Source organism: Psammomys obesus, unplaced genomic scaffold (genome assembly GCF_907164565.1).
Source record: "Psammomys obesus unplaced genomic scaffold, mPsaObe1.curated_primary_1811, whole genome shotgun sequence".
In the NCBI taxonomy this organism is placed as follows: domain Eukaryota; kingdom Metazoa; phylum Chordata; class Mammalia; order Rodentia; family Muridae; genus Psammomys; species Psammomys obesus.
Genome location: NW_026590809.1, coordinates 7,025,777 through 7,037,411, shown reverse-complemented (window position 1 = coordinate 7,037,411; position 11,635 = coordinate 7,025,777). Strand labels below are relative to the sequence as shown.

At 47.6% G+C, this 11,635-nt stretch overlaps 1 protein-coding gene across 1 annotated transcript in view; it reads left to right on the top strand.

Annotated features, from left to right (window-relative positions):
- The window catches only part of Hmox1 (heme oxygenase 1), a 6,527-nt gene extending 671 nt beyond the window's left edge, over positions 1–5,856 (top strand). The window contains exons 2-5 of the mRNA XM_055609091.1: positions 1,138–1,258; positions 2,125–2,616; positions 4,060–4,159; positions 5,159–5,856. Of these exons, the coding sequence (XP_055465066.1) occupies positions 1,138–1,258; positions 2,125–2,616; positions 4,060–4,159; positions 5,159–5,292 (847 nt within the window). The 3' untranslated portion in view covers positions 5,293–5,856. The remainder of the gene's footprint in view (positions 1–1,137; positions 1,259–2,124; positions 2,617–4,059; positions 4,160–5,158) is intronic.
- The last annotated feature ends 5,779 nt before the right edge of the window (positions 5,857–11,635 follow it).

Genomic DNA, 11,635 nt, shown 5'->3' with positions numbered 1-11,635 from the left:
TCTTCTCTTCTCTTCTCTTCTCTTCTCTTCTCTTCTCTTCTCTTCTCCTCTTTTCTTTTCGAGACAGGTTTTCTCTGTGTAGCAGTGGCTTTCCTGGACTCACTCTGTAAACCAGGCTGATCTCGAACTCGGAGATCTGCCTGTCTCTGCCGTCTTAGTGCTGAGATTAAAGGCCTGTGCTACCCTGCTCAGCTCTCTTTTTTCTTTTTATAATGCTGGTCTTGCTTTTATTTTATTTTTTGAAGTCTCACTACATTTTATTATTGTGTATATAGAAGGGCCACATATGCGCCACACCTAATGTGCAGAGGTCAGAAGACTTGCAGGGAGTCACTTCTCCCTGTCCACCCCGTAGGTGGGTTCCAGGGAAGGTAGGGTTATCAGGTATGGTGGCAAGAGCCCTCCTGGCTGAGGCCTCTCACCCTGCCTACACCTCGACTCCTCCCCACCCCAACTTGTAGCATTAATGATTGAACTTTGGACTTGATATATTCTTGGCAAGCACTCACTCTACCACTCAGGTACAGCATGAGCCTTTTTTATTTAAAGACTGTCTTACTAAGTCATCCAGGCTGTCCTAGAACTCTCAAGTCCTCCTGCTGCAATACTTTTCTTTGATTAAAGATGAATTACTCAGACTGCTTACTGTGGACATGTTTGAGTGTAATGTGTGTGTGAAAAGTTTTTTTTTTTTTTCTTCCCTTGAGATGGTCTTCCTACATAGCCCTGGCTGTCTTGAAATTTACTATGTAGATAGACCAGGTTGGCCTCAAACTAAGAGATCTACCTGTCTCTGCCTCCTGAATGCTAGGATTAAAGGGGTGTACTTCTACACCCAGCTGTGAAATCTGTAACTGAAACTTTTTAAGAAATGCCTCCAGATCGAGCCTAAAAGCTCATCAGAGTATCTACCCTTAGCCAGGCCATTGGTGGATTTCTCCCTGTGGTTCTGGGGACTGTTTCCCATAGTATTTAATGACTGACATCTGTTGGCATGGTTAAGCCCGTGGCTTGGCCCAGAGTGGAGGGTAGAGCTGCAGGTCTGATCTTGGAAGGTGAGGTCCCAGTGTGCTGGACTTAGCTTGGGGAGAACCATGCACCGACATGTCCTACTGACTCTCTTTTCTTCCTCCACAGCATGCCCCAGGATTTGTCTGAGGCCTTGAAGGAGGCCACGAGGGAGGTGCACATCCAGGCGGAGAATGCTGAGTTCATGAGGAACTTTCAGAAGGGTCAAGTGACCAGGGAGGGCTTTAAGGTATGTGATATGTAGGTTGGATAGAGCATGGGGGAGGGCATAACAGCTATACCCAGAGCTTAACCCAATAGTTTAGTGGAGAGAATGGATCCAGGAATCGTCCAAGGAAGTCACCTCACTAACTTTGACACTCTAGCTCAGAAGAGAAGAGAGGGTCGGTCACACAACAAGTTCTTGGCTTTCTATTTGAGGCTGACGGAGGAGCCAGGCAGCAAGACGCTTACTAAGCGAACACTTATTCTACGTTGCTCACTTTGTACTCTAATCTCAAGCTTGAGTACATAAGGGGAAGGCATAGAGAGGTTAAGAGGCCACACCATCAGCTTTAGGTGGAAAAGACCAAAATCAAACAAAGACAGCCAAATTTCAGAGCACGTACTCTTAACCTGGTTAACCCAGGGCCTTGCACAAGAAGGATAGATTCTTTACCACTGACGTGCAATCCCAGCTGTTGGATTATTAGACAGGGTCTCACTACATAGTTCAGTAACACTCAATACTCCTGCATCAGCCTCCCGAGCATTTGGACCACATGCATGCTCCACCACACCCAGATCTTCTGACCCAATTTCAACTTGCCAGGGCAAGTTTGCCTTGTCCCTGCAGTCCTGTCCTCACACTGAGACTGGCCACCTTATCTAACCTGAGCCATCTTGTCTGAGAAATAGGTTTTCAACAGCAGGGCTTTCTTAAACACCCAGTACACACAGTAGACTCTGATTTTGCTGTTTCCTGGCACAGTTGTGAAGACACCAGACACACAGTAGAGAACAGTGTGACTGAGGGTGGGGAGCGGAGGGTAATGGGGACAGAAGGCAGTTATGTAGGGCCTTCTAGGGACCTGACGGATTGGCTCTGGTTTTCAGCTGGTGATGGCCTCCTTGTACCATATCTACGCGGCCCTGGAAGAGGAGATAGAGCGCAACAAGCATAACCCAGTCTACGCACCGCTCTACTTCCCTGAGGAGCTGCACCGAACGGCTGCCCTGGAGCAGGACATGGCCTTCTGGTATGGCCCCCGCTGGCAGGAGGTCATCCCTTTCACGCCGGCCACACAGCACTATGTGAGGTGCCTCCATGAGGTGGGGCACACTCATCCTGAGCTGCTGGTGGCCCACACGTACACCCGCTATCTGGGTGACCTCTCAGGGGGTCAGGTCCTGAAGAAGATTGCACAGAAGGCCTTGGACTTGCCCAGCTCTGGTGAGGGCCTGGCCTTCTTCACCTTCCCTAACATCGACAGCCCCACCAAGTTCAAACAGCTCTACCGCGCACGTATGAACACTCTGGAAATGACACCTGAGGTCAAGCACAGGGTGACAGAAGAGGCTAAGACTGCGTTCCTACTCAACATTGAGGTAAGCATGCTCTTCTAAGCCACACTCTTATTATTGGGGGGAGGGTCCCGGAGTCACAGTTAAGTACAAGAACTTGCTGCTTACTAGCTGGGTGATCATGTCAGATCTCTTCATCTCTCTGATCTTCAGTTTCTGTATCTGCCAAATAGGGATAAAAATCCATCTTCAAGGTATGAGGGGCAAGCAAGTTGGTACAGTAAGGTCCCTGTGGGAGGGCTAGTATAGGGTAAGCTCCGTGATGTCATTGTTCTCTTGTGTTGTGGGATGCACATGACCATCATCGAGATGGCATCTTGTGACAGTACTGTGGCTTTACATGAGGTACTTGTGCACCTGTGCATAGCCAGGTTGGGTTTCAGATGCTGAAATGCTTCAGGTGGCTTTGTTTATTTTTATTTTACATGCATTGATGTTTTGCCTGAGTGTATGTCTATTTGGTGGTGTTCAATCCCCTGGAGCTGGAGTTTCAGGCAGTTGTGAACTCCCATGTGGTACTGGGAACTTTCAACCTGGTTCCTCTGGAGAGCAACTACTGCTCTTAACCTCTGAACTACCGCTATAGCCCCTAGGGAAATGGATTTTGAGGAGGGCCCTGAAAGCTGGAGTAGTGTCCCTCTTGTTGATGGGTATGCTATGGTGGACAGGGTTTCAATTTGTGACCTCCTGGCTCCCTACTTTCAGCCTGGAATCCCTTAAAATTTCTAGCAGGCAAGCACCTGTTAGGGAAGGATCCTTTTAAGTCTCTTGAATCCAACAATATCTAGACACTCCGTTGCCCTTCTGAGGACATGGTGTAAGGAGTGAGTTTAGAAGCATGCCCTTAATCCCAGCACTCAGGAGGCAGAGGCAGGAAGAGTTCAGTGAGTCGCAGGTCAGCCTGGTCTATGCAGCAAGTTTGAGGAGGGCCAAGGCTACACAAAGAAACCCTATCTCAAAAAACAACAAAAAGAGAGAGTAGACACAGGGTCTCCATCCTAACTTCTAGTCAGTCTCAAGCAAGCCCTACAGCAGGAGCTGTGGTTCCCTCACCTGCAGAAGTAGGCTAACGAACTCCATGGCACACCTCTGAGCAAGGATGAGTTTACCCATGCATAGTCCAGAAGAGACTGCAGGTTGTAGGCTGTGTAGCCATCACACAGTCATGTGCTGTCTCAGAGGAGGCAAAATGGCTGTCCTCATTGGGATACAAAAAAGATTTTCGACTCCAGATTCAGGACAGCTGTTCCTGGTGGGGACCAGGAGGGGTTACAGACAGTACTGGGGAAGCATAGGCAGGGGAGCCGACTAAATCTGCTCTGTCTCTCTCATAAGGTAGGCGAGAGACACCTGGGTGTGATAGTTTTCTTGTGTCAGTTCCACAATATTTTATAGCTTGCTTTAAGCTCTGCCTTCAGCTGGGCTCACTAGTGAGTCTCATTAACATGGCAGTGTGTCTTCTTTTAGCTGTTTGAGGAGCTGCAGGGCCTGCTGACACAGGACAACAAGGATGAGAGGCCCTCACAGAATGAACAGCTTCGCCAACGGCCTGGTAGCCTGGTGCAAGGTAAAGGTGCTTCTGACTCTTCTTGGCAGGACCATGGCCCAGCTTTGATTCCTTTACTCTCTTCTTTTCTGAATGTTTAGATTAGATATAGTACAGACAAAAGGGCCCAGGGTTAGCCTGTTGTGTGTGTCTGTGGTGAGCTATAACTTTCCCATCTCAGTTTCCCCACATTGGAGAACTGTATAGCTCATTGGCTGAGGTATACAGAAATCCTTTAGAAGTCACTGGCACAGAAATTCTTTTATTTAGACCCCTTTTCCCAACTTTTTCTTTTTGAGGTGGAGTCATGCTGAGTTAGCCAGGCTGGCTTCGAATCCTGGGATGAAACAATCCTCCTACCGTAGTCTTTCACAAATAGCTGGGGTTGTGTTTACCTTTTCAGATCCATTAACAGCTCCCAAGCAGGTGCCTACATGAGGCAAGGATTTTGGAACCTATTTCCAGTTCAGACTCTCCAACACTGGAGTCATGTAATTACTGGACCTTGGGCACCAGCCCTCTCTGCTGTGCCTTGCTGCATAGTGGCTACAGAGATAGAAAGAGTTCCACAAAGACCAGAGTGATACAAAATGTGCCAGAGCCTGCCACCCCTGGAACAGAGTATGGTGGAAGAGAGGGCAGGCAGGGCAGGTCATGTGACCCTGTTTTGCTCGATGTCACCCTAACCCACCTTTTGCCTAAGGCTCTTTCAACTGGGGTAGGAGCCCCCCAGTCCTGTTACTAGTATTTCTGGTGGGCCTGACGGAATTAGCTACCTGGCTGGGTTAGGGGCCTTTGCCTTGCTGTGGCATGCCATGGCTGGGTGTGGAAGAATGAACAGCTTGGGGGAGCTCAGGAGATCCTAGCTTTGAAGGTGTTCAAGCAGTGGCTACTAGGACTCTGCGCTCAAGCAGAACCCTGGCCTTGGACAGGAACTCTACCAGAGATGTGACACTGCGTCTCCTCTTGGTGCACTTTATACCCCAGGCAGCATGAGTTGACCTTGTCTTTCTCTTTCAGACACTACCCCAGCAGAGACACCCAGAGGGAAACTCCAGATCAGCACCAGCTCATCCCAGTCACCGCTCCTCCGATGGGTCCTCACTTTCAGTTTCCTGGTGGCAACAGTGGCAGTGGGAATTTATGCCATGTAAATGCAAATGTGCTGGCCGCCATGGGCTGTGAACTCTCTCCAATGTGGCCTTCTCTCTGTGGAGAAGAATCTTGCCTGGCTCTCTTCTCTTGGGCCTCTAAGAAGCTTTTGGGGCTCCTAGCCCCATCCCTGTGCCCTCTCTCAGGAATGCAGGAAGGTGCCTTCTACATTTTTCCCTCACCAAAAGCACATCCACCCAGTGGCCTGAACTTTGAAACCAGCAGCCCCAATTCCTGCAGCAGAGCCCAAAAGCTTTGGCCTGTCGTGGCAGCTGTTCTGAACCCAGTGCCCTCAGTTATCGGCATCCATGTTGACTGACCATGACCGCTTTCCCCCGTGTCATGGCCTCTTTGATATCAATGTGCAGATTTTCCGTCTTGTGTTTCTGTCTTGGTTTTTCCCCAGTTCCACCTGAATGGTGGTATTTTGTTGTATTGTTTTTTTTTTTTTTTCTAACAAAGTTGGGCTGTCTTATGATGGGTGGGTGGGGAAGCATTATTTTATTAGTTTTAACCTTGGTCTCCAACGTCTGTGTGAAATAATAAATGGCATTATCTGACAGTCACTGAAGTATCTTCATGTCTCCGCTGTCCATTACCCTCTTGTCCCTTCAGGGCCTGGCAGGAGGGCAGGTGATGGTAGCTTTAAGCAGTTGGGCAGATGTTATTACTGTGGGTGTGTGGGTGGGTGTTTTGTGTATGTAGATGCTTACGCATGTGTGTGTGTGTGTGTGTGTGTGTGTAGGCCAGAGTTCAATCTTGGATATCTTTTTAGGAACTGTCTACCCTGTCTACCTTGGCTTTTTCTTTTATTTAGACAGGATCTCACTATGTAACTCTGCTTCGGGGAAGTCTGCTTTGTAGACCAGTGGGCCTAGCACTCACTGCCTTCATGGTGGGATGACACGTTTGCACCATGCCTCACCAGTCCACCTTGTTTTTTTGAGGGGAAAGGATGATAGGGGTTGAGACAAAGGTCTCTTACGTAGCCCTGGCTAGCCTGGAACTTTCTATGTAGACAAGGCTGGCCTTGAACTCACTGAGATCCTCCTACCTCTGCCTCCTAAGTGCGTACCACTGCGCCTGTTCAGTCCACTTTGTTTTTGAGGAAGAGTCTCTCACTGGCCCTTTTGGTTAGAATGTTTGGTCAGCAAGCTCTAGGGATCATTGTGTCCCGATTCCCCAGTGCTAGGATGACAAGCACACACCTCCATGCCTGTTCTACAAGGGCTTCACCTCAGGTCTTTACTGACTGACCTATTTCTTCAGCCCAAGACTCAACATTTACTGGGGATGAAATGTGCAGATTCTGGGGTAAAGTTGAGACACTCTGAATAATGATATTTAGGGACTAGAGGCAAATGCCTGGGTTCACATTTCCTCCCAACTTTTCACTTACTGTATGTGTGTTGGGATGCATAGCCACAACACTCAGTGTGAGGAGACAGTTCTCTCTTTTCACTTTTACAAGGCTCCACTTCTAGAGATTGAACTCCGGCTTTCTGCCCAGCTTTACCTGCTGAACTATCTGCTACTCTACTTTGGAATTGGTCACTTAACCCGTCTGAGACTCAGATTTACCACCTGTGACATTAATACAGTGATGCTGACATCACCTGTGTGTCTTGAGAAGCCTGCTAAATCCCAAGGCCTTCCATCACCCCTAGCTCTCTTCTGCAGAGGGAGGGCAGTATCTTCTGATTCTTGTACTGTTGGAGTCATCTGTCACGCTTGTGTAAATCCTCACAGCCAACCTGCCCAGTATCAGGAAAGATTCCAGCCAGGTCTGATGAGCTCTGACCTGGGGGATGAAAGCTACCAAACACTGAACAGACACACCAGGGGACAACGACAGTGACCACCAGTATGAGGCTGGGACTCAGGAGATCTTTGACCCTCATACTGGCTCTATTACCAAGTCTGGAATCTTAGGCACAATGCTTCTAATCTCATTTTGCTCATTGGAAAAATCAACAATATATCTGCCTCCCACAGCTTAAGAGGGAATTCAGTGATGTCAAAAAACTAGTCTGTACAGAAACTCCAGAACTCCATGGAAGTGTATAGCTACAGAGTTCAGCTTTGTGCCAAAAGGTGGGGTCCCAGAGTCACCATCCAAGAAAGACATCCTAAAGGATTCAGATATACATTCAACTGGGTCTAGAAACCATTTTTTGTTGTTGTTTTGTTTTTTCAAGACAGGGTTTCTCTGTTGTAGTATTGGCTGTCCTAGAACTTGTTCTATAGACTAGGCTGGCCTAGAACTTAAGAGGTCTGCCCAGTGTGCCATCACCACCCGGCCAGAAGCCATTCTTTATGGAGTATAGATGAATGCAAAGCATAGCTCTCCTACCATGGGCCCAGTTACCTCATCTGTAAAATATTTATTGTGATAGGGTAAGAAAAGTTGGGGGGAGGTGCTAAAGAGATGGCTCAGTGCTTAAAGCACTGCCCGCTCGCTCTTCCAGAAGACTTTGGTTTAATTCCCAGTACCCACATGTTGGCTTACAACGGTATGAACTCTAGTTCCAGAGGATCTATTGTCTTCTGCCCTCTTTGGGTACCATGTACACATGTAACGCACTGACGTATGTGCAGGGAAAATATTTATACTTATAAAATGAACAAAAAGGCTGGGGATATAGTTCAGTGGTAGAGGGCTTGCCCAGCATGTGGAATGCCCTGAGTTCAAACATGAGTACCTGAAAGGTGGAGAAACAAAGGGAAGAAAGGGGAAAAATATAAATCATTTGATTTTCACAAAAGAATAGTTGCATACTTTCTATCAATCGTCAAGAGATGAACAAAGCCAGACTAATTAAAACTGGACAGACTAAGAGGAATATAGCAATAGGGAAAATAATGCAGCATGAGCTGAACATCCCACCCCTTTTCTTGTCAGTGCTGGGAATCAAATCCAAGGCTCTGTTCACATTAGGCAGGGCTCTACCACTGAGCTAAATACTCTCAACTTCTATTTGCACAATAGTGAACGTATAGGGCTGGAGAGATGGCTCAGTGGTGAAGAGCACTGTCTGCTCTTCCAGAGGTCCTGAGTTCAACTCCCAGCAACCACATTGTGGCTCACAACCATTTACACTGGAATCTGATGCCCTCTTCTGGCATGCAGGTATAAACACAAATAAAGCACTCAAATATAAATAGCAAATTTCCAGTGCATGTGGTGCTGTAAACCAAATCTAAGACCCTGTATATGCCAATTGGGTGTTCTTCTACCAAGCCATAACTCCACCCTGCTCTGGGCCTCTGAAAGGTAGGTTGATGGACTAGCATCATCCTACGGGATGAAAAGAATTAAGAAGCGAAGATTATAAAGTGCTTGTCAATGTAGGTGTCCTGAGACCAGCCTGCCTGCCAGCACGTAATTATCAACCAAAGTTAGGATTCTGTCCTCTTACAGAGACTAGGTAACAGGTCCTATCCTCATAGGCTGACTGGAGCAGTGACCATGATTTTGTCACCTTCAGTTTTCTCTGGCTAGCGATATGGCCTTGAGCCATTCTAAATATTAGTGGTTATTCAAGTCTTTATAGACAGAGGTGAAGCAGGGATAGGTAGGAGCCCAGCCACCCTTGCCTGTCTGGATCTGGCTCATGTCTTTTGCTGACTAGCCAAGAGTTTCAACACAGGGGGAGAAGTTATGGCTCACTTACCAGAGTTCAATTCCTAGTACCTACATGGTGGCTTACAACCATCCCTTCCAGGGACACTCATACCTTCTGATGCACAAGCATGCAGGCAAAACCCTATTATACAGATAAAACAAAAATCTTAACATTAAAAAAAGTTTCAACACATCTGACTGGAGATTGAGTCCATCCACAGCAACTATACTATTACTACCTACAAATATCACAAGGAGCTGAAGAGGAGTAAATGATGCTCAAGAGCATGAGATGTCTCAACCTCTGTGTATGAACACAGCGTGAATGTGTGGGGTGGTGCGCACAGATGTGGGAGGCCAATGGTGGCTGTCTTCCTCTGTCACTCTCTACATGATTATTTTCTTTTTCTTTTTCTGAGACAGGGTTTCTCTCTGTGGCCTTGGCGGTCCTGGACTCACTTTGTAGACCAGGCTGGCCTTGAACTCACAGAGATCCATCTGCCTCTTCTTCCCTGGGATTACAGGTGTGCACCACCACATCTGGCTTCCACTTTATTTTTCCAGACAGGGTTTCTCTGTGTAGCTTTGGCTGTCCTGGACTCATTCTGTAGACCAAGCTGGCCTCAAACTCATGAGATCCACCTGTCTCTGCCTCCCAAGTGCTGGGATAACAGGCATGCACTACCATCACCCTGCTCCCACTTTATTTTGTAATTACTTTATTTTTGGTATTGAAACATGAACCCAGGGTCTCACACATGCTAGGAAAGCATTCTACCACTGAGCCACATTCCCAGCCCTGTTTTCTTTTTTGAACAAGATCTTTCACTGAATTTAGAACTCATCAGCTGCTTAGACTGGCTGGCCAATAAGCCCCATGGATTCCTTGTCTCCAGCTCTCTAGCACTGGGTTTACAGTGCTAGAACTGTGTCCAGTTTTTTTAAGTGGTTACAGAGGAACCAAATCAGGTCCTCAGGTTTGCACAGTAAGCATTTTACTGAATGAGTCATCTCCCTGACCCCTTAACTTCTCATGTGATCTATGTATGACAAAACTATTTTGATTTTAAAAAATGGAGTTCTGTGGTGGTAGTACACTTTTAATCCTAGCACTCAAAGATCCACCTGCCTCTGCATCCTGAGTGCTGGTCTACAGATGGAGTTCCAGAACAGCCAGAGCTACACAGAGAAACCTGTCTTGGAAAAAAAAAAAAAAAAAAAGAGTTTGTAAATAGACCCATATATATATTATATAAATATATATTTAAGCTTTTTATCGATTCCTTGTGACTTTCACATTATGCACCCCAATACCACTCATCTCCTGTCCCTTTGTATATACCTTCTGCCCTTGCACCCCCCCCCAAGGAAAACAAAAAAATCTCACCATGGAAGCTGTAGTGTGTCCCACAGTATACCCTTTTGTCCACATCTCACTTGCAAATGTTCACTGCAATGGGCCATTGGTCTGGTTCGAGGCCCCCGGCTTCTGCTACACTATCAACACTGGATCCTCACTGGGACTCCTTTCTGTTGCCTTGCATCATGGAGATGCTGCAGCTTTGGATCTGCAGGACCAGCCCTTCATGTGCTCCAGCAGTTGAGAGATTGGGTAGATGTTGGGGTAGGCCAACTCAAAAGGCCTGAATTTGAGCTTGGGTGGTAGCTGAGTTGGTCAGCCCACCAGCTCTCCCATATTCAAGCCACTGCGGTCCACTCTCCTGCACCAGACCACCAGGGCCAGCTCTCCAGCACTGTACCTGTCCGCTCACCCAAGTGCTACAGGCGGCGAGGAGCGGGGCCATGTCTCACTCCTCTGGGGGCAACTCTACTGTGCTGCCCAGGGCAGGGCCAGGTCTGCACAGCCCTTGCATATCAGCATGGTCCCAGGAGAAAGCCCAGACCAGGGACATGCACACGGCTTTTGTGATAACATGGGCCATGGACACTGACTGAGACCCCTCCTGCTGCAGGGACATGGACCCAGACTTGGCCCTTAGCAGCAGCACGGGCTGGGACTTCACCATGGCCTCAGGTGGTGGGTCAGGCTACTCACATCAGGCTGATCCTCACCACCCTTGCGCCTCCGGTTCCATGTCTTGTCTCAGCGCTCAAGCCTTTCGGATTCTCTTTCTCTCCACCACATACTTGCACGCTCTAATGGTGCCTATGATATGCCAGATGTGCAGCAGGCAGGCCTCTGGGTGTCTTATAAAAAAAAAAAAAATTCCAGCCAGGCTTAAGTGTCCAATGCCTTTAATCCCAGAGGTAGAGACAGATCTGTACGAATTCAAGGTCATTCTTATCTGCATAGAAGCTCCAGAACAGCCAAGGTGACACAGTAAGGCCCTGTTTAAAAACACCAGAACTTTCTGAATCTGTGCCCTTTCCCCGTCCCTTCCTCCGTGTGTGAGCTCAGTGCTTTACTCTCGGAGCCATCTCACCTGCTTCCTTGAACCATACTTTTGTCTTAACCACATTCCTTCCTCATAAGTCACCTTCTAATCTCATTTATAAAAGCCCTCTTTCACCAGTGTAATAAATCCCCTTTTGTAATATTAAGAAAACCTTTTGATAAGGAAGCGAGTAGACCAACACAGTCCTCTCTCCCCCACTTCAGTGTAGGTTTTCTCCTAGAAGCAGGTGAACGCCAAAGCCCCTATCTTGCCTGTTTAACGGATCTGAAGGACTTATACCTTCATTTGTCTCTCCTTAAATGA